Source organism: Notothenia rossii (genome assembly GCF_949606895.1).
Source record: "Notothenia rossii genome assembly, chromosome: 9".
Classification (NCBI taxonomy): Eukaryota; Metazoa; Chordata; class Actinopteri; order Perciformes; family Nototheniidae; genus Notothenia; species Notothenia rossii.
In genome coordinates, this window is record NC_136907.1 from 48727944 (window position 1) to 48755893 (window position 27950).

The following is a 27950-nucleotide window of genomic DNA, read 5'->3' on the forward strand; positions in this document are numbered from 1 at the left end:
TTGCCTTGGGGGTGGTAAGGGGTTGTATGAGTCTTTGTGATGCCTGTGCACTTACACAGCTCCTTCACAGCTGTACTTTCAAAGTTGCGTCCTTGGTCCGCATGCAGCTTCGCTTGTAGTGCAAGACGGGGCCAATGACAGGGTCCTCCTTCTGCCCCACACGGATCTCCTGTTTTGTCATGGCAGGCAGGGATTCCGTCCCAACACCCCGGGACTCTGCGTTGTGTTTATTACTGGTGATGGGATGTTATGCAGAGGGGAGGAAGACAGGACACAGTAGATCGGATTGTGATGGAGACGCTTAGATTTATTCATCCCAATGGCAGCTCTTCTGACACACCTTTCGTGGAGTGAATACAAACATTAGCGCATTAGCTACATGCTAACCAATACAATAACCAAATGAACAGACAAAACATAAACATCTCACTCCCAAACATACACAAACGGGTAAAGAAACATTTAAACCAGCCCATTATTTAAATAAATGGAATGTTGGAACGTAATAATGTGTACAATTATTTGCCGCCATTAACACTGCTCACCTTTCGTGGAGTGAATTCATGGGTACCAGGTGACGTCACTGTATTCTAGCGCCGCCATTTTGGTGTCCGGTCACAGCAAATCATTACAACAACAGAGAACACGGAGGAAGCAACAGAGAAAGACACATCGTGAATAATAAAGTTTGTGGATATGCCTGGGATTTGTTGTGCTGTGGGCTGTGACAATAGTCGCCAGAGGAACCCTGGACTATAGTTTGTATTGATCCCCAAAGACTTAGACCGTCGTAATAAATGGCTGGCTGCCATCAGGAGGGACCACTGGCAGCCGACATCTAACTCCAGATTGTACAGTCAACACTTTGTTTCCGGTAAGCTCTTCACTTATTGTTATCTTTTAGCTTCTTTTGTCAGAAATAAGTTTTCTAAATACTTCAACATAGATAATTCAGTTGCCGAATAATAATTACCGTTAGCAGTGTAATGGTAACATAGCACGAGTGAAATATTCCCAGTTTTGAAAGGACTGCATTAGTTTTGCTCTGTGTTCTTGAAGTGACTGCATTTGAATAAAAGACACATTTCTGGCAGAAAACTGAGAAAGAAATTGCCGTTCTCAATATTATTGAATGCATGCATACATGTATTATTGCTACTTTTACTTAAGTTAAGGATCGTAATACTTCTTGTCATTATCTTATTAGGAGGCCTATACACATTAATATTCTACCATGGTTGCCTCTGTCTGCTTACTGCGGTCAAGTGAGCCTACGCTACGTTTCTGTTGGTCAAGTGAGCCGTCCCAAAATTGAAAGTTCGCCCGTATTACGAGTTTTACGGTAAAAATGAAGTCGGCGAGTCTTTACTGGCGTGTAGCAACATCCTGTTTTCAGAATAAAACGAGATATTGTAACGATCCCAGAAAATTTCGGAGACAGGGATGTATTCCTCAGTTAGGCGTCTTCCCGTCCTTGTTTATTAAAGAACACACACATCAACAGGGACACATGTGTCTCTCTCTTATGGACGTCCATGAACTAGCAAGCAGCAGACTGCGGTTACATAACTTCCGGTCTTAGACCGGAAGTCACCCTCCAGACTGCAGTCAGGCTGCAATAAATTAAAATAGAGCTGTCAGTATGATCAAATCCTAATTTTGAATCATTAGTTTACATGATCTTTGAAACATTGAGCTAAAAAACAAATATTTCTTCATTCTCAAATTATAAATCAGATTGTCTTGTAATCTAGGAGAAACACTGCTCAAATAGGACATTTTGGATAGCTTTTATTATGAAATTAAACATCAGATTAACATGAAATTTCATGAGTAGCTCACTGAGGTGGTCTACTATCACACTGAATCGAAGAACTTCTGTGGAAGCAAAGATTTGTGGAAATATTGCAATTTGAAATCAGGAGCAACACTGTTCAAATTCCACATTTTACATAGCTTTTATTCTGAAATTCCACATCAGATTGTTATGAAATTTTATGAGCAGCTATCTGAGGTGGTCTACTATCACACTGAATCGAGGAACTTCTGTGGAAGCAAAGATTTTAGGAAATATTGAAATTTGAAATCAGGAGGAACACTGTTCAAATTCCACATTTTACATAGCTTTTATTCTGAAATTCCACATCAGATTGTTATCAAATTTCATGAGCAGCAATCTGAGGTGGTCTAATATCACACTGAATCAAAGAACTTCTGTGGAAGCAAAGATTTGAGGAAATATTGAAATTTGAAATCAGGAGCAACACTGTTCAAATTCCACTTTTTGGATTGGTTTTATTCTGAAATTCCACATCAGATTGACATGAAATTTTATGAGCAGCTATCTGAGGTGGTCTACTATCACACCGAATAGAAGAACTTCTGTGAAAGCAACGATTTTAGGAAATATTGAAATTTGAAATCAGGAGCAACACTGTTCAAATTCCACATTTTACATAGCTTTTATTCTGAAATTCCACATCAGATTGTTATGAAATTTTATGAGCAGCTATCTGAGGTGGTCTACTATCACACTGAATCGAAGAACTTCTGTGGAAGCAAAGATTTGTGGAAATATTGCAATTTGTAATCAGGAGCAACACTGTTCATATTCCACTTTTTACATAGCTTTTATTCTGAAATTCCACATCAGATTGTTATGAAATTTTATGAGCAGCTATCTGAGGTGGTCTACTATCACACTGAATCGAAGAACTTCTGTGGAAGCAAAGATTTGAGGAAATATTGAAATTTGAAATCAGGAGCAACACTGTTCAAATTCCACTTTTGGATTGGTTTTATTCTGAAATTCCACATCAGATTGACATGAAATTTTATGAGCAGCTATCTGAGGTGGTCTACTATCACACCGAATAGAAGAACTTCTGTGAAAGCAACGATTTTAGGAAATATTGAAATTTGAAATCAGGAGCAACACTGTTCAAATTCCACTTTTTGGATTGGTTTTATTCTGAAATTCCACATCAGATTGTTATGAAATTTTATGAGCAGCTATCTGAGGTGGTCTACTATCACACTGAATCGAAGAACTTCTGTGGAAGCAAAGATTTGAGGAAATATTGAAATTTGAAATCAGGAGCAACACTGTTCAAATTCCACTTTTTGGATTGGTTTTATTCTGAAATTCCACATCAGATTGACATGAAATTTTATGAGCAGCTATCTGAGGTGGTCTACTATCACACCGAATAGAAGAACTTCTGTGAAAGCAAAGATTTTAGGAAATATTGAAATTTGAAATCAGGAGGAACACTGTTCAAATTCCACATTTTACATAGCTTTTATTCTGAAATTCCACATCAGATTGTTATGAAATTTTATGAGCAGCTATCTGAGGTGGTCTACTATCACACTGAATCGAAGAACTTCTGTGGAAGCAAAGATTTGAGGAAATATTGAAATTTGAAATCAGGAGCAACACTGTTCAAATTCCACTTTTTGGATTGGTTTTATTCTGAAATTCCACATCAGATTGACATGAACTTTTATGAGCAGCTATCTGAGGTGGTCTACTATCACACCGAATAGAAGAACTTCTGTGAAAGCAAAGATTTTAGGAAATATTGAAATTTGAAATCAGGAGGAACACTGTTCAAATTCCACATTTTACATAGCTTTTATTCTGAAATTCCACATCAGATTGTTATGAAATTTTATGAGCAGCTATCTGAGGTGGTCTACTATCACACTGAATTGAAGAACTTCTGTGGAAGCAAAGATTTTAGGAAATATTGAAATTTGAAATCAGGAGCAACACTGTTCAAATTCCACTTTTTGGATTGGTTTTATTCTGAAATTCCACATCAGATTGACATGAAATTTTATGAGCAGCTATCTGAGGTGGTCTACTATCACACCGAATAGAAGAACTTCTGTGAAAGCAAAGATTTTAGGAAATATTGAAATTTGAAATCAGGAGGAACACTGTTCAAATTCCACATTTTACATAGCTTTTATTCTGAAATTCCACATCAGATTGTTATGAAATTTTATGAGCAGCTATCTGAGGTGGTCTACTATCACACTGAATCGAAGAACTTCTGTGGAAGCAAAGATTTGAGGAAATATTGAAATTTGAAATCAGGAGCAACACTGTTCAAATTCCACTTTTTGGATTGGTTTTATTCTGAAATTCCACATCAGATTGACATGAAATTTTATGAGCAGCTATCTGAGGTGGTCTACTATCACACCGAATAGAAGAACTTCTGTGAAAGCAACGATTTTAGGAAATATTGAAATTTGAAATCAGGAGCAACACTGTTCAAATTCCACTTTTTGGATTGGTTTTATTCTGAAATTCCACATCAGATTGTTATGAAATTTTATGAGCAGCTATCTGAGGTGGTCTACTATCACACCGAATAGAAGAACTTCTGTGAAAGCAACGATTTTAGGAAATATTGAAATTTGAAATCAGGAGCAACACTGTTCAAATTCCACTTTTTGGATTGGTTTTATTCTGAAATTCCACATCAGATTGACATGAAATTTTATGAGCAGCTATCTGAGGTGGTCTACTATCACACCGAATAGAAGAACTTCTGTGAAAGCAAAGATTTTAGGAAATATTGAAATTTGAAATCAGGAGGAACACTGTTCAAATTCCACATTTTACATAGCTTTTATTCTGAAATTCCACATCAGATTGTTATGAAATTTTATGAGCAGCTATCTGAGGTGGTCTACTATCACACTGAATTGAAGAACTTCTGTGGAAGCAAAGATTTTAGGAAATATTGAAATTTGAAATCAGGAGCAACACTGTTCAAATTCCACTTTTTGGATTGGTTTTATTCTGAAATTCCACATCAGATTGACATGAAATTTTATGAGCAGCTATCTGAGGTGGTCTACTATCACACCGAATAGAAGAACTTCTGTGAAAGCAAAGATTTTAGGAAATATTGAAATTTGAAATCAGGAGGAACACTGTTCAAATTCCACATTTTACATAGCTTTTATTCTGAAATTCCACATCAGATTGTTATGAAATTTTATGAGCAGCTATCTGAGGTGGTCTACTATCACACTGAATCGAAGAACTTCTGTGGAAGCAAAGATTTGAGGAAATATTGAAATTTGAAATCAGGAGCAACACTGTTCAAATTCCACTTTTTGGATTGGTTTTATTCTGAAATTCCACATCAGATTGACATGAAATTTTATGAGCAGCTATCTGAGGTGGTCTACTATCACACCGAATAGAAGAACTTCTGTGAAAGCAACGATTTTAGGAAATATTGAAATTTGAAATCAGGAGCAACACTGTTCAAATTCCACTTTTTGGATTGGTTTTATTCTGAAATTCCACATCAGATTGTTATGAAATTTTATGAGCAGCTATCTGAGGTGGTCTACTATCACACCGAATAGAAGAACTTCTGTGAAAGCAACGATTTTAGGAAATATTGAAATTTGAAATCAGGAGCAACACTGTTCAAATTCCACTTTTTGGATTGGTTTTATTCTGAAATTCCACATCAGATTGACATGAAATTTTATGAGCAGCTATCTGAGGTGGTCTACTATCACACTGAATCGAAGAACTTCTGTGGAAGCAAAGATTTGTGGAAATATTGCAATTTGTAATCAGGAGCAACACTGTTCATATTCCACTTTTTACATAGCTTTTATTCTGAAATTCCACATCAGATTGTTATGAAATTTTATGAGCAGCTATCTGAGGTGGTCTACTATCACACTGAATTGAAGAACTTCTGTGGAAGCAAAGATTTTAGGAAATATTGAAATTTGAAATCAGGAGCAACACTGTTCAAATTCCACTTTTTACATAGCTTTTATTCTGAAATTCCACATCAGATTGTTATGAAATTTTATGAGCAGCTATCTGAGGTGGTCTACTATCACACTGAATCGAAGAACTTCTGTGGAAGCAAAGATTTGAGGAAATATTGAAATTTGAAATCAGGAGCAACACTGTTCAAATTCCACTTTTTGGATTGGTTTTATTCTGAAATTCCACATCAGATTGACATGAAATTTTATGAGCAGCTATCTGAGGTGGTCTACTATCACACCGAATAGAAGAACTTCTGTGAAAGCAAAGATTTTAGGAAATATTGAAATTTGAAATCAGGAGGAACACTGTTCAAATTCCACATTTTACATAGCTTTTATTCTGAAATTCCACATCAGATTGTTATGAAATTTTATGAGCAGCTATCTGAGGTGGTCTACTATCACACTGAATCGAGGAACTTCTGTGGAAGCAAAGATTTTAGGAAATATTGAAATTTGAAATCAGGAGCAACACTGTTCAAATTCCACATTTTGGATTGGTTTTATTCTGAAATTCCACATCAGATTGTTATGAAATTTATAATAATGTAATATATAATAGATAGATAGATAGTCTTTGTTGCTCATCTATTTAATAAGCTATTCTGATATCTTATTTCTTAGGCTGTAAAGGATCTTTTGCATCCCCCAGTCCTCCTTTGAATGTTCTATTTGTAACAGAGCCAGCCACACCTTAGGCCCTTTAAGGCCTAGTTAACACATTTAGTTTTTCATTAATGCTATTTCCAATATTCAACTACAACTTATCAGACTTGCAGTTATGAGACTCCTGCCTCATTGTCATAGTTTGGGGGGATCTTTTTGTGGTTTCCGCTTTCTAATCTGCTTTCAAAACCATCTCATCATAATCATAATGGTCAGTTAGTTAAGGAAGAGGCCTTCAACCCTAGGAACACAGTTCACACAGTTAAACATGGTGGTGGGAGCATCAAGCTATGGGGCTGTTTAGCAGCCTCAGGCACAGGGAGCCTTGTTCGGGTGCAGGGAATCATGAAAAAAGAATATTATGTTGACATTTTGAGGGATAATATGCAGAAATCTGCTCGTAGTCTGTCCTTAGGTTGTCGCTCGGTCTTCCAACAAGACAATGACCCGAAGCATACATCAAAATTGGTCCAACAGTTCCTGAAGGATACCAAAACCAAGGTCCTGGAGTGGCCCGCACAGAGTCCAGACCTCAATCCTATTGAGAATCTTTGGAGGGTGCTGAAAGTGAACGTCCATGCTCGGAAACCACGCAATTAGGACCAGCTGGAACAATTTGCAAAGGAAGAATGGGCCAAAATCCCTCAGGTGACCTGTGCCAACCTAGTGAAGAACTATTTTAAGAGGTTGTTTTCAGTTGTGGCTCAGAAAAGGTACACCATTGACAATTAATGGCCAGGGGGCTAATAATTTTGGATTTCTCATTTCTGCCCTTTTTTTGTTTAAACTGATTGTATCAATAAAGTATTCTAATCAAAAATGTCAAATTATGTCTTTAGAGTCCATTTGTTTTCACATTAACAAATATGTGTTGTTAATGGCCATTTCCATGGAGAAATCAAACGTTTTGTCTAATTTCATAAGGGGGGGCTAATAATTTTGGTCACAACTGTAAATGCATATATCTCTCTCGCTCTCTCGCTCTCTCGCTCTCTCTCTCTCTCACACACACACACATATGCGCACGCACGCACGCACACAAACCTGTAAAGCAAAATACCTACTACAGCACTAGTAAATTTAAATATAAAAGAGAGGTCAAAAGGTTAGACCAATCGAAGTCAAAGGATCAAAGAGGGTCATCAGTTCAAAGACTCAAAATTGCACTCAACTACAATATTTTTTTCCCTTTGTGCCAAAGTACATATATACAGGTGCATGTAGCTTGCTTTGCTTCTCATTGCTTCAGCAAAAATTAAAAGACTTTTCTGCAAAGGAGGATCTGTCCTACAGTCCTCTGAGGATGAGGAGGACATGTCCAGCTGGAATGACACAGGTATTGAGGAGACAGGTGTTTTCTCCCATTGATCCCCCCCCCGCCTCCCCACACACACACACACACACACACACACACACACGCACACGCACACGCACACACACCTGTATGACCAAGTACACTCTACAGTACTTGTAAATTTTAAAAAAAGAGAGGTCGAAGGGTCGAAGTCAAAGGATCAAAGAAGGATCAGTTCAAACAATCAAAGAAGCACTCTATTACACTCAAATACCGAATTTTGTGTTGGTTTTTACTGCAGTATGTTCATTTAGGTGCTGTTGCTGCCAACCTATAAATGCATAATGCATGAATGCATTTCTGAAAAATGCATTTATGCATAAATTTAGTTTCTGCATTTATGAAATACTGCTGCATGTAGGCTGTTGATGCAAACCTATAAATGCATCTCTCTCTCTCTCTCTCTCTCTCTCTCTCTCTCTCTCTCTCTCTCTCACACACACACACATGCGCACGCACGCAAACACGCACGCACACACACCTGTAAAGCCAAATACCTACTACAGCACTAGTAAATTTAAAAATACAAGAGAGGTCAAAAGGTTAGACCAATCGAAGTTAAAAGGATCAAAGAAGGATCAGTTCAAACTATCAAAGAAGCACTCAATTACACTCAAATACCGAATTTCTTTATAACACACACTAAACTAACATGTAAAAAATACTTTTATGTATCAAAACCGAATTAAAATTTATTTTACCATAGCTCCAGCAAGTTATATTTATTTTGATCTTACAATCTCCTTTGTACTCCTTTGGCTTTAAACTTTTTTTTATTGTCCAAGCGTTTGTAGTTGCCGAAGCCTTCAGAGACAATCTAAAAGTCTTTGAACAAGTGGCCTCCAGTAACCCTCTCACACCTCCTACCGTAATTACGCATATCAGCGCAAAGCCCCAACTGTTATAGTAGCTTTCCAAAGTCGTTTCAATTGCGCGAAATGGCCATTTACTATGTGAGTTACGGCGATATCAATATAAAGCTTGAAGTGCGTCGCCGGCTACTCAAATGCACTCATAGAGGTAAAGGGTTAATACCAATGCCTGTCTATTTGCTACGGACTGCTACGGGTTTAATTGCGGATTTGAATTTACAATCGGATTTTTAAAGTGTTTTTCTGGAAGAAGCTGTAGCCTGCATTGCCAGACATGACCTTCAAAACCACCAAGAAGGATATGGCTCTTGCAAGGACACACTTGGCACAGTCATTGTTGAAGGGTTCAGGTTCGTAATCCATTTTAATATTTACTGTAGACATAATTCATTCCTTATCATGTTATTGTGAAATTTGATTTAATCCTACACATCCAAACAAACTGAAGCCTCTCAAAAGAAGCCCAAATAATACATCTTTTGTAGTCCAAGGTGTGACAGAATTTGTGTACAAATGCAAATTCATGTACCCCACACATTTCTCAGAATCATTAATACTTCTTATCAAACTTAAAAGTCAACTGGAGATGAAACATGATCCATATCATTTATAATCTGTTAATGCATGAAGTATTAATATTTTTATAATTTGCATATAATTTATAATCTGTTAAGGCATGAAGTAATAATATTTTTATAATTTGCGACAGTAAAGAATTTTGAATAGTGACAGTTACATTGATTTAGACTGTCAGGCTTTCAATACGCCTGAGTGGATGATTATCAATCATCTTGTTGACAAGCTAAATGTGTTTTGATTGCAAGTCTGTTGTAACTGAACTGTGTTATGTGTACATAAGTAAATAATAACATAAATGTATTTCATCTCAGTGTTTGATATGGACAATGACTGTGCGATGTGCGCTGCCCCAAAGCCCCCTGGATCTGGACCTCCGAATACCCTTTGGGTGAGTTTTCCTTTTAAATCAATGACTGCAGGATTTTTCGTTGTTGTTGTTCTTCAATTCTAATATAGACTGGTATAAACTAAATTAAAATATATTGAAGGTGTTAAAACCTAATTGAACCACGATCTTCATCTCCCCCCCGCCCCACGCTCTTTATTTCAATCAAATTACGGTACTTTTATGTAATCATATATGTTCAAGACACATCCAAGAAGCAATGTATGACTGATAAATCATTGACTTTGCTTATTTTATTTTACAGATACAGTGTGATACATGTGAGCGATGGTATCATGAAGAATGTCTGGCGACCGACGAAGACACACTTAAAAAAGCAAGGGCAGGCCATTGGGAATGTGTCCTTTGCATTTAAATTGAAAAACAGCTGCAAACAACACTTGACTCTCACTTTCACCGACACACTGAAGCTCACTTACTGTATGTGTACACAAAATATGGAATTTGAACAGTGTTCCTCCTGATTGGAAATTGTAATTTTTCCTAAAATGTCTGCTTCAACAGTATTTCTGCTATTCTGTGTGATAGTAGACCACCTCAGATAGCTGCTCATAAAATTTCATAACAATCTGATGTGGAATTTCAGAATAAAAGCTATGTAAAATGTGGAATTTGAACAGTGTTGCTCCTGATTTCAAATTTCAATATTTCCTCAAATCTTTGCTTCCACAGAAGTTCTTCGATTCAGTGTGATAGTAGACCACCTCAGATAGCTGCTCATAAAATTTCATAACAATCTGATGTGGAATTTCAGAATAAAACCAATCCAAAAAGTGGAATTTGAACAGTGTTGCTCCTGATTTCAAATTGCAATATATCCAAAAATCTTTGCTTCCACAGAAGTTCTTCAATTCAATGTGATAGTAGACCACCTCAGATAGCTGCTCATAAAATTTCATAACAATCTGATTTGGAATTTCAGAATAAAAGCTATGTAAAATGTGGAATTTGAACAGTGTTCCTCCTGATTTCAAATTGCAATATTTCCACAAATCTTTGCTTCCACAGAAGTTCTTCGATTCAGTGTGATAGTAGACCACCTCAGATAGCTACTCATGAAATTTCATGTCAATCTGATTTGGAATTTCAGAATAAAAGCTATGTAAAAAGTGGAATTTGAACAGTGTTCATCCTGATTTCAAATTGCAATTTTTCCTAAAATCTTTGCTTCCACAGAACTTCTTCTATTCAGTGTTATAGTAGACCACCTCAGTGAGCTACTCATGAAATTTCATAACAATCTGATGTTTAATTTCATAATAAAAGCTATCCAAAATGTCCTATTTGAGCAGTGTTTCGCCTAGATTACAAGACAATCTGATTTATAATATGAGAAAGAAATATTTGTTTTTAGCTCAATGTTCAAAGATCATGTAAACTAATGTCTCAAAATTAGGATTTGATCATACTGACAGTTCTATTTTAATTTATTGCAGCGGACTTCCGGTCTAAGACCGGAAGTTATGTAACCGCAGTCTGCTGCTTGCTAGTTCATGGACGTCCATAAGAGAGAGACACATGTGTCCCTGTTGATGTGTGTTGTCTTTAATAAACAATGGCGGGAAGACGCCTAACTGAGGAATACATCTGTCTCCGAAATTTCCTGGGATCATTACAATATATATACCGTAAAAAAAAAACTCGTCTTATTCTGAAAACCGGAAGATGTTACACGCCAGTAAAGACTCGCCGACTTCATTTTTACCGTAAAACTCGTAATACGGGCGAACTTTCAATTTTGGGACGGCTCACTTGACCAACAGAAACGTAGCGTAGGCTCACTTGACCGCAGTGTCTGCTTAGGAAGAAAAAATGACAACCCCATGGGCCCTGACTACATCCCCAGCCTGTTTGTATTTTGATAGGGCTTTTCAAGGACTCAAAATCACTTTACAATATAAGGGAAGGTTAGGGAGGAGGGTATAGGACTATCAAACTTGATCAACCGGCATGGATTGATGGGGGGTGGGCTATGAGTAGACAGAGGAGAAGAGATGAGTTTTGAAAAGGGACTGGAATATTTTGAGGGTCTCAGAATAGCGGAGATCTTGGGGGCGGGAATTCCAGATCCTGGGAGCTGCCACTGAAAAGGCTCTGTCCCCAAAGCTGCCTATAGGCACTTTCACACCCTAGTACTTTTCCCACAAAGGTTCATCAGAACTTAGTTCATGAGAACTCTTTAGTTCAAAATCCCCGGCCGGAAGTCCCCGGAGTTAGGGACTGGCTTCAGTAGAAGCTGCTGGGACCATAGATATATATAAACACTAGATGACTTACCCGCGCTGCTGGCCAATGGAGACTGACGTTGCCACTTGGCCGCCATCTTGCCACAGGCAGTTCTCTCATTCATAACATTATGGTTTATTATTTAAATAACCATAGCTTGCTCAATTTTCAACCAATTTTCAAACGGTTTGGTTTTTTAAAAACATCAAAGATGTAGTTATGATACTGCATACTTATAATCATGGACTTTCATATTAAAATAACATTAATCAGATAAAGCAACAGCTATACACACACACACACGGTATTTATATTAAATATTTGCCGGTGTATATATTTCCATGTATTTGTATTATATTGTTAATATTTAAAATAAATTATAAAATTAAAATACATTTATATTTTATATATAAAAATCGGTCTCATGTTACCACTCTGTAAGCCACGAGTTGTTAATTTAGCAATGCCTTAGTTTGAAGAACAGGGACACAACTAATGACAATAGCATATGTTGGTATATTATTTAGATATTCACACCTTTATCAGAAGAACCAAACCAACATCAAATGTGCTCACAGACAGGCCAGTTCTGTCTCATTTATCACAATTATTTTTGACATGAGATCTCCATATCATCCTAGTTTTGTATTTAGTTTCTAGATTTGTAAACAAATCCAGAACCATTGAAATATGTTATTGAAAAAAGACCTAGAATAATATAAACTGTACCATGTGTCCTTTTGTGTCCTTCTGTAGTCCATTTGTGGTTTGTCTTGTCTCACCCCGGCTGATATATCACAAAATTCACTGTTTAAATTGTTCCCTATATTGCCCCTATGCCCCTGTAAGGTGTCCTTGGGTGTTATGAAAGGCGGCCCCCCAAAATAAATGTATTATTATTATTAAGAAGAACAACTTGGTGTGGTGTGGAGGAGATGTAGGAAGCAGGAGCAGGTGGGGAGAGATGGGGCTTCAAGGTTCAAGGTTATTTGTTTTAAATGTGTCTTGGAGATAAGGAACAGCTGCACACAATAAAATACAGTATAACACAAAACCAATAAGACACACGGTGACACATGGCACACCAACAATCAATCAACGTCCAGCTTCGGTATTCTTTCACAACCATGTTATGGGTTTATTAGACTGAGCAAACATAAACATATGTGGGGAACATAGTGCTGCGTCTCATGGAACATGAAGATTTAATAAATACATAGGAGGTGGCAGACAGCGGCGATTGGAGCATCCGTAGGCTGCACAAAAGTCCGGCATAGTCAGGTACTTCTGTAAACACAAAGCCAGCAAATTCCTGTATCATAATGCAAGATGTTTTTAACAAGCCAAACCACTTGGAAGAAATCATGTGTAACTTAAGTTATGTTGAAAAGAAAGAGCAGTTCTGCCTCTCCCACTGGTGTAAAGTTGCTGGGTCAACTTTGTAATACTAGGTCTCACTCACAGCCTCTTGTTATTAGCCAGCTAATAAATACAACCATATGGAAAAGCTTTTCTTTGATACAGGATGCTTGGACATGTTGAAATGTTCAACATGTCCAAGCATCCTGTATCATAGCCATGCTAATAATGTTTATAATAAACCAAACCGTTTGTAAATCAGTCAAGATTTCAGCGAGTTAAGAGTATTTTTGTGCAGATCACTCACCTTACAACAGCTACCATAACGCGAATCAGAGTAACTGTTGACTGTGGCAAGATGGCGGCCGGTCAGCTACGCTGGAAAATCTCCCATGAACCATCTAGTGTTTATATATATCTATGGCTGGGACTCCCAGCAGCTTGAAGCCTTCCGAGTAAACGGCCAGAACGCCGACACCTCCTCATCTCCACCGCTCCCATGTTTTATTTTGTGTTGACATAAATTAGTCTCTCTGCGTTTCTGCGCTGGGCTAATGCTAAATGGCGGCTTCAAAAACGTTTTTGGGAGTTTGACGGGGCGTGGTTTGCATTCCGCCCAGCCAGCAGGAACCTTTTTCTCCCACGAAAGTCCCGGGGGGGGGGGGGGGGGGGGGTTGAGGTGAAGTGCAACAACCTTAACATTAACCTTTCTGTTGGTCGCTTGTTAGCAGACCCTTCACGCGATAGCAGAGCGAACAGGTACAGGCAGGGCCCATTGTGATAGCCCTATAGTTTAAATCTACTACCCACACATAAACGTGTGGGTTACTATTTAAAAAAAAAGTGGTAAATGTATTCAGGAACCTATCCATGTGATTTTAAGTGGGGGTGGACCTCAAATCTTCTAGGGGGGCATGCTCCCCCGGTAAGATTTTTTTTTTAAATGTTGGAGTTAAATGCATCAATCTGGTGCATTTTGAGGGGAAAATAAAGAGACTAGATCTATGGAAACACCTATATGACACAGAACTGTATACATTTTAATAATCATAAAATCATGGCCATAACCAATAACATCCCATTTCCAATATGAAAAAAACTCTGAACCTTGTTTATTTATTTTTGGTTCATTTATAGTTGTGAGTGTATCTGTGCTCCTGAATCCGCCTCTCCCTCCTTCTCCTCTTTGAGGCAGCAGCAAAGACTAGTTTTAGCTCTCAACAAGTTGTAAAAGTTGATCTTACCTTTTTTCACCTACTTAACTTTTGTATTTTTTATTCATGTTTCATTCATATTTTACGAATCACAACCCTCTCAAATGGAAATATGTGTTTACATAAATGGTGACCAAACCGTGAGACCCACTGAGATAAGTTAGCTTGAATGACACACAGAGACCAATCAAGGGCATTGATTTATGATCTGTATGACAGTGGCCATGTCGGCAGGCCACATCATGTAGACAGCCATCACCCTGTGTGAGGCAGGCCACTTAACAGGCCAGGCCATTCAAATTAACATCAATTTGTTAATGTTAAATTGTTTCTTCTTTGGTAAAAGTGTTTCGCTAGTGTAATTTTGTTTTATAAAATGTAAATGGTCTCTAGATTTGAAAAAGTGTTTCGCCAATGTAATTTTGTTTTTATAAAATGTAAATGTGTCTCTAGCTTTGTCAAAGTGTTTCGCATCTTGTTAATTTGTTTTTGTTAAATTGTTTCTTCTTTGGTAAAAGTGGTTTGCTAATGTAATTTTGTTTTATAAAATGTAAATGTGTCTCAAGCTTTGTTAAAGTGTTTCACACTTTGTCGTTTGCACTTCTCAGCCACCGTAATATTGCATAGAATAATGATATTAAACAGATTATGGGTATCATCATCTGGATGGACACATAACTTTAAGGTTGAAAGAGAAGACTGAATTTGTAATATGAAACAAAAGTGAAAGTAATACAATTACTCTAATTTCCCTTTTGAAATGTATTTCTTTCATGCGTGTTTGAAATATAGTACTTGCATAACGGTATTAACAAATCCCTTATCCAGTTTAAATTCTACATTCTCTAGTTTCTTCAGCATAAATTAAAAAGCTTTGACACATCAACTACAGTTCCTAAATAAACATCTTGTACGCAACACAGTAGTTGAAAATATGGGCTTTTATTCAACCTTTAACTAAACAGGTTCAGAAGTAACATGTCAACCTATATAATCATGTATAAAAATGTAATAATAAAAATCTCAAGAGACAAAGCAGACGTAACATGATTATTCTTTGGCTAAAGAAGCCTGCTGGAAGCCAGTGGTAGCAACATGAGAGCAGAGACTGTATACGTTTCTTTAAACAGTCTGTGGCTGAGACACTGGCTGAACAGAGGAGAAGCTCCACATGCACCGACTACATCCGTACAAAGAAGAGGTATGAATGTCAAAAAGCTCTGTCCATGTTAACAAAAAAAGATCTCAAAAATAAAGACAGCTTAACTGAATATGAACCTCATGAAATGACACAGCATGTTAGTTTTCCAGTGATTGTTTTGTGACTGATTAAACAAGCAGAAAAAAGCTAAGAAAGAAAAAGATTACATACATACGGTCCAAAGTATTGTACTACAAACAGAGGAGCTGATGTAAAAACACTGATCAACAATACAGAGTGAATATTTCCCTATTGCGCTGCAAATGCAGGCTTTTGCAATACAGTATAGCTTTTGGGCACATCCTGAGTGTATAAATTAGTAGGTGAATTAAATGTAAAAATCCAAGAGTAATCGTAACAATAATGCACCTCTTTGTATGGTTCTATGTTTATCCAGGACTAACTTGCATAGGCAGCACAAAACAAACCATTTCTGAACTCTAGGTTTTGGAGCTGAGTGAACATTCTTGATATGCAGCCATTTATTAATTTATTAAAAAGGAGGAGAAAAACTAAATAGGTCCTTAAATATTTCAGTCAACATTCATTTGAATCAATATCAACATGTTTTAAGGTTACGCAGTTAAACTAAGGCAGTGGAGCTTCTCTAACAATAAATCTTATAACAAAGTATTTACTCAAAGCCCTCTGGGTTTTGGCCACCATTTATGCACAGAATCTTATATTTAAATTTTAACTGGGAGATTCAACCAACATCAAAAAGGGATTTCAAGAGCTTTACCGTGGATAAAATGATGAGGCATTGCAGCTCAAATAAGCAGTTCAAAAGGAGATAACAGACTATAATTCTATATGCAATCTGTACTTTGAAATGAGGAAAATGCTGAATGGAAATAAAAGCATATTATAAAACACAAGAGGAAAAAGTTAATAAAAAATGTAGTATACTTCTATATAAAATAAAACGTTTGCAGCAGCACATGTCTTGTATCTTGAGCTCCTCCTGAACACTTTCCAAAACACAACTGAAGGCCCAAAGAAACAAGTCGCTACTCGTAGCCGCGACTACAGGAGGGGATGCTGTTGTAAGGGAACACGTTTTTATTTACCCAAATGGTAAAAGAATAAATGTTAACCATCAAATATAATTGTTCATTTCTTGTTTGCAGTAGTAAAATGTGTGAAAAGTGTCCCCTCTTCCTCCAAGATTATAACCTTTAAACGAGTGATTACCTACATTCTGGCAAAAAAAGATAGTTGATACTGAACTGGTATGGAAATGGAGAGCATATAACTGGATTTGAAATTAAGTACAATAACGATTCACTGAAAGCCTGCAAGGTGCAGTGCACTGATCAATTATTTTGGACTGAATAAAGGGGGACGCTGTAAACTTTCAAATGTGATGTAATGACAGTACCCTGACTCGATCCTAGAATTGTAACCTTTAAACACATGTTGAAATGTGCACTGAACCAGTAGGCAGTTAGCTCATCTTGCTCCCGTCTAAACTAAACAAAGGCATTTGTCAGTTAATGCTCTGAATACAGGCTGTGTTCACATGTCCTTAGCACAGCTGACCCCTCCTGCAGGCGCTGGTCAGAGGAGAGATGCTGAAGTCTAGGAGGCGGTGACTCCTTCCCACTCCACCAGGTACTGCACCTTTCCATCCAGGGTGACTCGGCGTGCCAGGACTTTGTATTTCTCCCCGCAGGCCAGCCGCCCCGCGGCTCCGAAGTAGCTGCTGATGGAGCTCTTCAGGTGGGTCAGCTGGCTGTTGGGGTCCATGCCGTGCACTATGTCAGTGGAGTGAAGCCCCGGCAGCGGGCTCGGCATCTCCGTGGCTGCAGGGTCTAGCTCTGCATGGCTAGGAGGGGGGGTCTCTGGGTTGGGGGGCTGCAGGGCCCGTCGGGGCCGCCCGCGTTTCCTCTTTAAGGGTGGGGCGGAAACGGGCATGGCACAGGCTGTGGGCCGCGGCTTGCTGGAGCTACAGAGGCTGAAAAGTTGAAGTAACATTTTTTTATCTGAGTGCAACTACAGAAACAAAGTATACAGAGGGGCATTACAGAAAAACAAGAATAGATGGAGAGATAAAGGCTAACCTGCTGATGTTGATCAAGTAATGTTAAGCATATTCTAAATCAGTGGTTCTCAACTCGTCAGGCCTCGGGACCCACGTTTTCTTTACTCAATAGATCGCGACCCGAAATGTTGAACCACTCAAATCTATTCAACAAAAAATCGTGCAGTAATATACGCTTTTCAGCAGTGCATATCCACACAGAACAAAAGAATGCTTTTAAAAAAGGTTTAATGAGATGATGGAATCAAAGCTGAACTGTGTAACATAAAACGGCACACATGCTGAAAACCCAGAAAGGGGTCTGGGGGGATTGTCCCCCCAGGAGATTTTTTGAAATACTAACAAACTATGCATTCTGATACAGTCTGAGAAGAAAATAAATAAATGTATTACTACCCGACATAATAATATTTTATGCTATCGTTGTTTTTCACTTAGTTCTGACAGCTTGCTGCTCCACAGAAGAGCAAAGAGGAGATAGTCTGTGTGAATTACTTTAAATTCTGTGACCTGTCAATCATCAGACCGGGGGTCATATTTCATTATGTGTTCATTTTTATCTGAAGTTGTACCCATGTATGTATAAAGAACAGTTCTACCGCAAAGTTATTCTCCGTGGGGACTTCCGGCCACAATCTCTATTCTGATTGGACAGAAGACTGGAAAAAACATCAGCAAAGATGTTTTATTGAGAAGATGATCACTACGTGACAGAAGTTTTCAAAACCGTTTATGGTCTCCGGTACTTCCAGTCCAACTGCATGCGAGGGCTGCAAGATTTGGGGAAATAATCTAATTGCGATTTTTCTGACATATAGCGATTGCGATATTTGTTTTTAAGCAACCCAAAGGAAGTTTATTGTAAAATGCGGCCATATCTCCGGCTAGGAAGGTCGCATCAACATGCTTCCGTCTCTAGTACCCCCGCAGCCCGAGCTACGAGTGAAAGAACTAAACTTACATGAAACTTCCGTTGGGTTGCTTTAAAGTCAAGCTTCAGTTTAAGATTCAGCCTGTAATAGATGTAATACATGTGATGGAGCATTACTAACCTGACTCAGATGGTTTGTTTCACCAAACCATCTAGGAAAGCTCCATTGGAAGCCATTTGGAAAGGGCAGGCACTTTCAAAAATATTTGGCAGGTGATTGGATCAATCTTTCTGTATCACCTTCTATCAATGGGCCACTTCTGATTGGTTAATGGCTGGTACATGTGGAGCACAGCACTTCTGATGTTTTTTTACATCACAGGCTTTGCGATTTGATAATCGCATCATTTTAAATCGCGATTTCGATTTAAAACCATTTAATTGTTTAGCCCTACTGCATGCACAGCGTTAGAAAATCGGGCCTTCAAAATAAAAGTTTGACTTTTTTCTTTACTCACATCTGCGACCCACTCGAAACAGGTCTGCGACACACTTTTGGGTCGCGACACACCAGTTGGGAACCACTGTTCTAAATCTTACTTAAAAAGGGGCCTATTATGCTCATTTTCAGGATCATATTCGTAGTTTGTGCCTCTTCTGTGACATATTTGCATGCTTTAATGTCAAAAAGCTCTTTATTTTTCACGTACTGCCTACGTTCAGCCCCTCTGAGGGATGGGGGATGAAAAATGTTTGGGGATTTTAGCCTAGCAGACCATTTACATGCACAAAAACCTTTGCAACACACTACAGGTAAGGGAAAACCCCAAAAGGATAATAGGGCCTCTTCAAGCATTTGAGTGTGAAGCATGCTTGCGTACATAAACACAAAGAACAGCTTATCATAAATGTATGTACCAAATCTTATGTAAATCCATAAAATAGTTTTACGCATTTTATTCAAAACACAATGTAAACCTCATGGTTGCTAGAGGGATAGTCAGGAGATCCTTAAAGTCATTGGGATTCCTCTTCTGGGAAATAAAATTGTTTATACAAAATCCTGGCAACCAATCCGATAGTTCTTGAGATTTTTCTGTCAGTTGATCAACGACTTTGGTTCAAAGGCGTACCAAATCTCAAAGGTTAAATGTAGCAAATGCATAGTAGACGTACCTGGACTGTCTTGAAATGCTAGTTGAGGTAGTTTCTGTGGTGCTCAGGGCTTCTATGGACTCCATATCTGAGGTACTTGAAGACAGCAGAGACCTCTCACTCCTGGTGTTTTGGGGACGGTGAAATGAGAACAGACACGGGTGGATAAAAAAGATTTAGACAGAAAATAAAAATGCTGCTTAATGACACTTTTGATTAATAGGGCTTAATAGTCTGTTAACCAGTCTAAGGAGAGATAATGAATGGACAAAAAATGTGATTATGAGAATATTTAAAGAAAAAAAATCGTTAAAGTTTAGTACAAAACAGGCACCTTTAAGAGGGTACATTAGCTTCACAACCACACAGTGAAGCTGGATGTTTAGGAACAGCACTTCTGCAACATGATTGCTCACTTACTTGATAGAGGTCAAGTGACCCATTGGGTGGGGTTCTAGTGGTAGAGGCTTTCTCACTTCCTGTTTAAGAAAAGTAAAATATATTTTAACTGTGTTTAGTGGGTTCTCTTATATTTAAGTGGTTTCACAACAACTATGTACGCATCATGCTATCACCCACTAAAGTATACAAATATATGAGTGCACTCACTTGGGAGAAGAGCTCACTGCGCTGTGGTCCTTGCTTTCTCTTCCTCTTCTTTTTCTTCTTCTCTGTCCCATTGGTAAAACTAGCGCAAGGTCTAGAGCAACACCAACAGTTTCACAAATATTATAAATTACACAAAATATTTGTTTCATGCATTATGAAACAAATTACAAGGTGCATCAAAATGCTGCTTTTTAGAATGTTGCATCTCTTTCTCACTTCATCACATCAGTCAAATTAAAGAGCTTGACTGTTACAACATTTAATGTGAAATGTAGGTTTCCCATTATACCTCATGCCAGGTAGGGCTTTTGTGGAGCTCTCGTTTGAAGCCCTGTCCATCCCTCTGCTGGTTGGCTCATCAGAGTTGGGGGGAGCGGGAGGGAAACGGATCCTCAGCCCGAACAAGTGCTTCTTTTTCTTTACCTCCTTCCCCGACATGAACCTAGAAGAGAGTCAGGGAGAGGGTGATGAAAGGTAGATACCAAAAAGTATAGAAGACTAAAAAATAACCAGACAAATGGTAGTTAAGGAAAAGATAGAGTTGTGCACTTTATGTACAAACTTACAGGCTGTTGTTGTTGTTTAGCGCCTCCAGAACCCTTTCATAACGCGCCGACCTGGGAGTGTTGGCGAGCTGCAGACACGGGGGAGGGGAGGTCGCCAAACAGGAAAGGCAGGGTTAAAAAAGAAAAAAAAAGGTAAATATTTCAGAAAATCAACACCATATGGTTTCAAAAGCTAATTGGCAGCCAGGGATAATCTAAAAATAATTAACCCCAGTGTCTAGGACAAAATGAGGCCTGTACAACGAAGCAGGATGTGCGGTTAGCGAGGTAACTTCAGGGTTTACTCTGGGTTTCGGTACTACGACGCTGGTTCACTTCTAACCTGGGTAACTCGGCATGGTAAATTATGCTGAACACATAACCTGCTCCGGAGCAGGTTATGTGTTCCAGATAAGTATGGTCTCTTATCTGGATAGGTATGTTCCAGATAAGAGATCAACTATGTGAATGCACCGCCTGCAGACCAATCAGAGCTCGGTGCGAGAGTTAAAAAGCTATCAAGTCATATTACAGGCTCAAAAAACACAGTTCAAACGGCCAAATTTAGGAAATAAGTCTGGCAAAAATATAATAAAACAATCATGTCAATTAAAAGAATCATTGCCTATCATTTAGACATAAAAATGCTCACTGCATTTGCGGTAAGCAAGCTTACTTGAATACATTGACCATGTGTATCTCTCTTTCTCTCTCTTTTACCCGTCTCAATGTGGACAATGCTCGTTGCCAAAAGTGCAATAAGAGTTTAGCATATACAGTAAGGGCGGTAACACGAGCAATTTGTCTAAACATTTAGCAAAAGTGCACCACATCCAGACGGAGAAATGCACCGGGTTCGACTGTCTTTTCTAGTAGCTCTCGGTGTTATGTATGCTAGCAGCAACACACGGAGTTAACTACATTATACAAACATGGGTTAATGATTAGAGGTAAAAGTTAACAGGTAACATGTTGTTATAGTTTCAGCTATTCTGTTTACAATTCTGTCATCAGATTATTTAATATGATTTGTTAAAACATTGTTGTTTTAATTTAAATAAAAAGCAATGTTAGTTTTGTTCACAATTTATTTACCTTATTTTTTCTCTCCAAAAGAACCGATAAGAGTAACTTTAAAAGACCGGACCGATAAAGTAGTAGTACCGTTAAAACCTTACTGATGCCCATCCCCAAATGGGTGCCCAATTAACAATCATCGTATGAAACGGATCTTGACATTTATGGGGAAATGTGGAGAGAGATGACTCTTACTCTGGGATAAATGCAATTGTTTTTATTGAATGCATTTTTCTCACACACACATCAATCTAGAACGAGGGTTAAAATGCGTAACCCACCGTTCTTGCAACAGAGCCTGAATTTATGTTGAAAGGAAACCTATCTCCTCCTAGGATGATAAATTTGCCTCTCTTACACCCCTGCATGGAGGATGGACGCTGCAGAACTGGAGTGAGTAACCCAGTCGCAGTATCCTGTCCATCCCTTCTGTCAGTACACAGCTGAGCTTCCATTCCCCATAAAACTGTGTTTTTAGTGTTCTCTCCTCTGAGGATGAGCAAGAAGCAGCATAGGCCAAGCTGCGACTTCTCCTCATCCACGTGACCGAGGAAATCGATCCAAAGAGCCCTTCCGTAGACACGGGGGCTCCCAGGAGATCATCAGTCTTTTTATTTATTTTGTGCCATGCGATGTGATCCCACTGTGGCCAGGGACATCACACGGCAAGCAGCGGCGGCCACACCGTGGACCAGGATATTAATTTGGCCGATGCAGCGGCCAAATAATCGCTCTGATCCGGTGAGGTGGGGGCATCTTGCGGAAGAGCAATCAGCGAGACGCCAAACACACCCGTGTTTTTTTGCAGCCGCCCTGTCACGCGGCAGCAGGGCAGAGGTTCTCTGCCCAGCCTGCTGCCTGTGTGAGCAGATGGGCTGCCAGGCTCTGCCGCCATGGTCATCACCAGGGGGAAGTCCTGGCGGACAGACCCGGAAGTGCCCGACAACGAGAAGTCCTTGTCATCCTCCTCCCCGTCAAACGGAGCCATCCGCCCCGATGGAATGGCGAACGTGAATGGCACCGCCGAGGTGGTGGGGATCGGCGCCCGCTATTAAGCCAGGGCACGAAGGACAGGCCCGGGTCTCTAGAAGTGGCGATTCCATGAAGGTATGATAACTTCTTTCTTCTTCTTTCAAACGTTTTACTTTCCTCTGTCAGGTGTTGTCCTGCTCACTGAAGAGAAAAGGATGACAGTCAGGAGGCGTAGCCACCTTATATACTGCGGGCCTGCACGCGCATTCAGGTAGGCTCGCCCCGATTGGCCGGCTAGGTTTATGCAACTCAATAGGTGAATGCTCGCATAGGATGGTTGAGAGTAATACCCATAGAGTCCAGTAGAGGGCGGAGCCTGTGTGAGATAAAGGCCCAGATACACCGGCCCGAAATCGGCAGTAAATGGGAGTCGGGCCGAACATGAGCGTGGGCACGCCCTATTCGGAGTGGTGTGCGCCGCACCGTCGGGTCTTTTCAGCCGACCTGACACCTTTTCTTGCCGATTCAACATGTTGAATCGGCGTCGGGAACACCACCGGAAGTCGGACAAAGGGATAATACTGATTGGCTGTTCAGCTAGCGAATCAGTGCATGAGAAGCGTTAACGGAAGTGAGGGAGGTAAACAAATGATTTAAAATGGAAGAACACACACGGACGGCTATTTCACCTCATCGGTTTATAGAGCTCCTGTTTGTTCATGTTTTCAATGGACGAGAGTGAAATTGGAAAGAAAAACGTTATTTGTTGTTTGTTTATATCACGGAGTCTGTTCTTCTTCTCTGTCTTCCGGTTGTTGCCTCTTTTGAATGATGAATACACACTACCGCTGCCTGCTGGTAAGGAGAGTTATTGCCACTCACGCATGCGCAGTTCATACGTGCTCGGCTCGGATTTGCGGTGTGTTCCAGTGTGCGAAGTCGGCAAATACGCAGGAGAGTCCGGCGACGCAACAGTCTGTGTCGGCATTGGTGACTTCTCAGGTGACTGGCCGGTGTATCTGGGCCTTTACACAAATACTCTTCACATTATTCCTAGATATAGGTTTAATAAACCTGTTTACCGTGTTAAATTATGATTTGATATTTATTTTTGGGGATGAATAATATCTTCTATTCCACAAAAACACAATTAAACAAAACATTAATTTGACGAAGCACTCAAACGTAATTTAAGTCAGGTCCACTGGTGTTTTAGAATGAGCAGTGGTATTGGACTATTAACCAGTTAGATTACACATGCACACAGTGGCAGATCTTTAACCAGCAGCTCTTCCTGCTCTTCGCAGCTGCATCCTGGATTGGAGTGTTAAAGTCATGGATGTATAAAGTTGAACTTCTTCATATTTGTATAATATTATAGTTAGATGGACCTTTATTAATCCCTGTGGGGAAATTCAGTAAGTTAACAGCAACAGGGTAAGACTGAAAAACGGGACAGTGCAGATTCACACAGCTTAATAAAAATTAAGGATAAAATCAAAGATAAAAATGATCAATAACTATAAAATAAGAAAGGAATTAAAATGAACATATATACATATTTGGTCATGTGTACATATTATTTACATGTGTGTGTGAAAACAAGTTACGCTTCATTAATGAAGTATAACGCTCCGCTGTCCACTCTCCATGTTTGTGATTTGTCAAATGTTGCTCATCCCGCCCCTTTCATGTGAACGCGCTCTCAGCCGGACGGAGAAACCCTGGGTTGACTTACCGAGTTGATAACCAGCGTTTTAGGCGCGCTTAGCGAGATCGCGTTTAGTAGGGTTAGTTAAGCCAGATAACTGTAAGACACCCAGGGTCTGTTGAACTGGCTTTGTAGTACAGGCCACAGGTCTCTCAACCTGGGATGTATTGGTGTATGAAGCAGCTACTAGAATAGAAACTGCTAACGCACAACAGATCGCCCATTTCAAACACCCTGTGCAAAACACATTACATTCATTTTCATATTATTTGGCCAATGCTTTTGTCTAAAGCGATTTACATACACTCCATTACTGTAAACATGTCTACGAGAGCAATTTGGGGTTACTATCCTGCCCAGAGAGACTTCAATATGTTGACTGCAGGGGCTGGGGATCAAAGCACAGACCAGCCGATTGGTAGGTGCCCATTTACCGCTGAGCTACAACTCTCAAATGGTTACAGTTCATCTTTGGATTTGAGCTTCAAGTGGAGTGATTGTCTACCATTTGTTGTTTAATGTTTGTTTAATACCATACTCACAAAAGAACCTGCAATTTCATCTGTCTTGGCATCATTTATATAGAAATATTTGTCAAGGCACATCTGGGAATTGAACCAATTATCTCTTTTTACATATACCTCTTAGTTTAAGCTATACAAATACATGATGTCTTTGTGTGTGTTTGTGTGTGCCCAGAGTTGGCTAAAAGTACCTCCCCCAGCTGCAGCAGCTCCCAGTTTTCATTGATGTAACTCATCAGGTGCATCTCAGAGTCAAAGTACTTCTTCTTGTGGATCACGCTCAGGTTGTACAGGCTCAGGTGTGTCACATCCTCCCTGAAACATTTCAGTAAAAGCTGTGTTTTCTTTACTACTTTTAGTTTGGCTCCAAAGTAATAGTATACAAAGAAAAAGGCAATGTGTCTAGGAAAAGAAAGGTCATTATGAAGGCACAGTGGAAAGGTTCAAGCGTAAAGGAAAACAAGCAAGAGACAATAGCCTAGAACTTAATTATAGAATAAATAAAGGAGCATTTGAAGAAAAAGAGAAGAAAGGCCATCACATCCTTGTTTATCTTTGTACCTGTGTCAAAGCTGAACGAACATCTTGAGGTTCACTTACCATCCGAGCGGCAGTCGGCTGATGTACTCTGGGCCACCGTTGCAAACGGAACAAATTAACAGATAAAACCTAAAGTTATACAAACAGAAAAACATGTCAGATTATTGTGCTGCAGAAATTGTTGCAATGTAATAATTCAAAGGCCTGGGGTTTACCGTTTCCTGTGTTATACAAGCAAAAACACAAGGTAAGCTAGTGTAAACAGAAAAAACATCTCGAAACAAAAAATGGTTGTTTCTTACATATAACTTTAATATGGTTTCATTCTGCAGTAATGCATTTTATTGTAGCATGAATTGTAACCTGCCATTTTTCTCTTCTTTGCACTCTATTCTCTAATGGTGGTTAACAGTGGCGGCTCCAGAGTGTTTTTGTTGGGTAATCTATGGTAGGGCTATACAGTGGTGGGGCTCAAGTCAGTATTCCCAATGTAATTACATACACGCTATATCGCCCCCGTTGATCCTCAACAGAATTGGTGCCTTTGTTGACAAACACCTCATCCCTGAACAAGCAGGTTTCCGCCCTGGCAAGTCGACAACTAGCCAAGTACTGAACCTCACCCAGTACATCGAAGACGGATATGAGGAAGGGATGGTAACTGGTGCGGTGTTTGTCTACCTCTCAGCTGCCTATGACACAGTCAACCACAGACGTCTCCTCAGTAAGATCCCGGAGACCACAAGAGACACCCGCCTGAAAGAGCTGATTGAAAGCATGCTTGAAAATAGGCACTTCTTCGTTGAGCTAGGAGGAAAGAAAAGCAGGTGGCAAAGACTCAGGAATGGCCTCCCACAGGGAAGTGTGCTTGCACCACTTCTCTTTAACATCTACACCAATGACCCACCAAAAAGTGTAGACACCCGCCGCTTCATCTATGCAGACGATCTTGGCATAGCTGCACAAGCCACTGATTTCAAAATTGTGGAAGACAGACTCTCTAATGCTCTGGCAGAGCTAACACCTTACTATGAAGAGAACCACCTACGTGCAAACCCATCTAAGACACAGGTGTGTGCCTTCCACCTGAGAAACCGTGAAGCCAAGCGCCAACTTAAGGTCAGCTGGTCAGGAACCTCCCTTGAACACTGTGAGCACCCAGTCTACCTAGGGGTAACCCTGGACAGATGCCTCTCTTTTAAGACCCACACTGAGAAGACCAAGTGCAAAGTGAGTGCGAGGAATAACATCATCCGCAAGCTCACCGGCACGACCTGGGGTGCAAACCCACAGACTCTGAAGTCAACCGCACTAGCCCTCTGCTACTCAGCTGCCGAGTATGCCTGCCCAGTATGGGAACGAGCTGCCCATGCCGAGAAGCTGGATCCCGCCCTCAATGCTAGCTGCCGCATTATCACAGGCTGCCTGAAATCAACACCTACAGACCGTCTGTACATCCTGGCAGGCATAGCCCAACCAGAGATACTACGAAATGCAGCAAGAAAGAAAGAGCGCCAACAACAGTCTACTGACCAAAGACATCCTCTCTTTGGCCATGTGCCAGCCAAAAGCCGCCTTAAATCCAGGAAAAGTTTCCTGAAGAGGGTCCCACCCCTCGGAACACCGAGCACAAGCAGTGAAAGAGTCACTCGGTGGGAAGAAAGACTTGACAACCTCCCATCAGCAACAACAATGGAGCTAAAGGCGAGCAAGGCACTGCCCCCTGGAGCAGACACCAACTACGCAGTGTGGAAATGCCTAAACAGAATAAGATCTGGTGTTGGACGTGCAAAAGCCACTCTCGCCAAATGGGGATACCTAAATGACAGGGACGTTGTGTGTGACTGCGGCATTGAACCACAAACCATGCAACAACTCCTGATATGCCCCCTGCTGGAGCAACCCTGCACAACATCGGACTTGGCAGAGTTTAATGAGAAGGGACAGCAATGTGTTCAGCTGTGGCTGAACCACATCTAACCAAGCCCTGTAACTGACTGCCTTGTGGACACGATAAGAAGAAGAAGCCCCCCTTGACAGAAACGCCAGAGGTTTAGATTATTTCCCTGTCTCAATCCAAATTGAACTGTATGAAATAAAAAGGCACATTTGTCTTGTAGTAAATAAAAAGGGCGACCTGGAGCCAATCCTGGAATTTCCCCACAGTTGAAAGAGTTGACATGCTGAAAACCCAACCCCTGC

At 39.8% G+C, this 27950-nt stretch overlaps 1 protein-coding gene and 1 long non-coding RNA gene across 5 annotated transcripts in view; one reads left to right on the forward strand and one right to left on the reverse strand.

The window, feature by feature from the left end:
• The first annotated feature begins 742 nt into the window (after window positions 1-742).
• On the forward strand, window positions 743-16838 carry LOC307019259. 2 transcript variants are annotated; one of them, XR_013802620.1, is made up of 2 exons: window positions 743-874; window positions 11504-16838. It is a non-coding gene; the product is annotated as an uncharacterized lncRNA (long non-coding RNA). The 2 variants fall into 2 exon arrangements; XR_013802621.1 differs by lacking the exon at window positions 11504-16838 and adding an exon at window positions 6894-7729.
• The window catches only part of mtf2 (metal response element binding transcription factor 2), a 32306-nt gene continuing 19781 nt past the window's right edge, over window positions 15426-27950 (reverse strand). For all 3 annotated transcript variants that reach the window (XM_079649989.1, XM_079649987.1, XM_079649988.1), the window contains exons 8-15: window positions 25809-25877; window positions 25400-25523; window positions 20946-21013; window positions 20669-20821; window positions 20380-20470; window positions 20191-20249; window positions 19792-19893; window positions 15426-17657 (exon numbers count right to left, since the gene is read on the reverse strand). In XM_079649989.1, the coding sequence (XP_079506115.1) occupies window positions 17282-17657; window positions 19792-19893; window positions 20191-20249; window positions 20380-20470; window positions 20669-20821; window positions 20946-21013; window positions 25400-25523; window positions 25809-25877 (1042 nt within the window). In that variant the 3' untranslated portion in view covers window positions 15426-17281. The remainder of the gene's footprint in view (window positions 17658-19791; window positions 19894-20190; window positions 20250-20379; window positions 20471-20668; window positions 20822-20945; window positions 21014-25399; window positions 25524-25808; window positions 25878-27950) is intronic.